The sequence below is a fragment of the Vigna angularis genome, chromosome 2, assembly GCF_016808095.1.
Source record: "Vigna angularis cultivar LongXiaoDou No.4 chromosome 2, ASM1680809v1, whole genome shotgun sequence".
NCBI lineage: Eukaryota > Viridiplantae > Streptophyta > Magnoliopsida > Fabales > Fabaceae > Vigna > Vigna angularis.
This window is the reverse complement of record NC_068971.1, coordinates 34,237,128-34,238,473: the sequence shown is the minus strand read 5'-3', so window position 1 is coordinate 34,238,473 and position 1,346 is coordinate 34,237,128. Positions and strand designations below refer to the sequence as shown.

Here is a 1,346-nt window from a genome sequence, read left to right as displayed (position 1 = left end):
TGAGGAAGAATGAATTTGTTACATGAGAATAAGAATGATGATGAAAATAATAGTAAATATGAAAAAAGAGTCTAGATATGTGATATTCTCTTCTCCCTCACTCCAAGTCACCCATGTATATCCCAAGAAAACAAAAAGGCATAGTCACAGAAGAGTACAGTGACCAAACAGTAGCGAAGCAGATTGGAAAAAAAAGAGAAGAAAACACCAAACACGACCACCTCAACTCCAGACATGAAAGAATTGTTGGAGAATCAGAAGAGAAGAGAAAATGCAAGAACACAGAGAGAAGAAAAGACAGTGGAGAGAGTTGTTGTAGCATCAGATGAAGGACCTGGGGCAGGTGCATCAGCAGCTGAAACCCCAGTTGCTGCCATAACCAACATGGCAATAACCAAACTCAAGAAAACCTTCATCTTCAGTGCCTCCATTGCTCAAAGGTGTTACCTTTTTTTTTTTGTTTGGTGCAAGTGGGAAAGAAGGTTATGGAGTGGCAGTTGGAAAACATCATGGGGGATTGGGTGGTCTTATATAGATGCGGGCAGCGAAAAAAGACGGGCAGCTGTCCGCACTTTCTCGCTGGCGACAGGTTCGAGGTTGCGGGCAGCCGCACCTGCCCGGTTTGTTGGACAGAGTGTCTCCATTCGATTTCATGCTGCGATACAGCTGTCGCCAACGGTTTGTGGGCCTCGCCTTCTTTATAAAATAATAATAAAATAAAATTTCCTTTTTCTTTTTACATATTAAAAAATTATGCTACTTTTTTTAAATTGCCTTTGTGGTTGTGGTTGGCCACCATTTCCCGTAGAAGTTTGGGGGTAATAATGTAAATATAAGGTATCAAAACTTGAATTAATTAGTAAACCATGGGATATTGAAGTTGGTATTCACTGTATTAAGAGAATTTAAGAAAAAAATTATGTCATTTCTTTTGGTCAAATGTCAACTCGTTAATAGACTTATAATAGTTGTTTCGATAATGTATTTTTTTGGTTCAATCTACATGTTGAGCATAATAAATAGCTATGTTTTAATTGCTATAACTAATTTGATGGTTTATTATTCTTTTGCATTTATGTTAGAAATAATTCTAATTTTGCAAAAAAATGTAATGGCATCTCTATGAAAACACGTGAAAATAAATGAAAACCGTGGCAATATAATTTTATTTTATAATACTATTGTTTTAGAATATTAAAAAGAAAGGTATTGTTTTTCACAAATACAATAAATAAACTATTATTGAATTTAAAACAAGTGTAGTAACAAATCAATAAAACATAAACTACATTACACACTAATAAACTATTGAGGTTAAGTATATAAAGTCTGATTTGTTGACACTC

The 1,346-nt window shown here is 34.6% G+C and overlaps 1 protein-coding gene across 1 annotated transcript; it reads right to left on the bottom strand.

Moving 5' to 3' along the window:
• On the bottom strand, nucleotides 1-512 carry LOC108328607 (arabinogalactan protein 14-like). The gene has a single exon (XM_017562490.2). The coding sequence runs from the start codon at nucleotides 429-431 to the stop codon at nucleotides 255-257; it is 177 nt and encodes a 58-aa protein (XP_017417979.1). The 5' UTR covers nucleotides 432-512; the 3' UTR covers nucleotides 1-254.
• Between the last annotated feature and the right edge of the window lie 834 nt (nucleotides 513-1,346).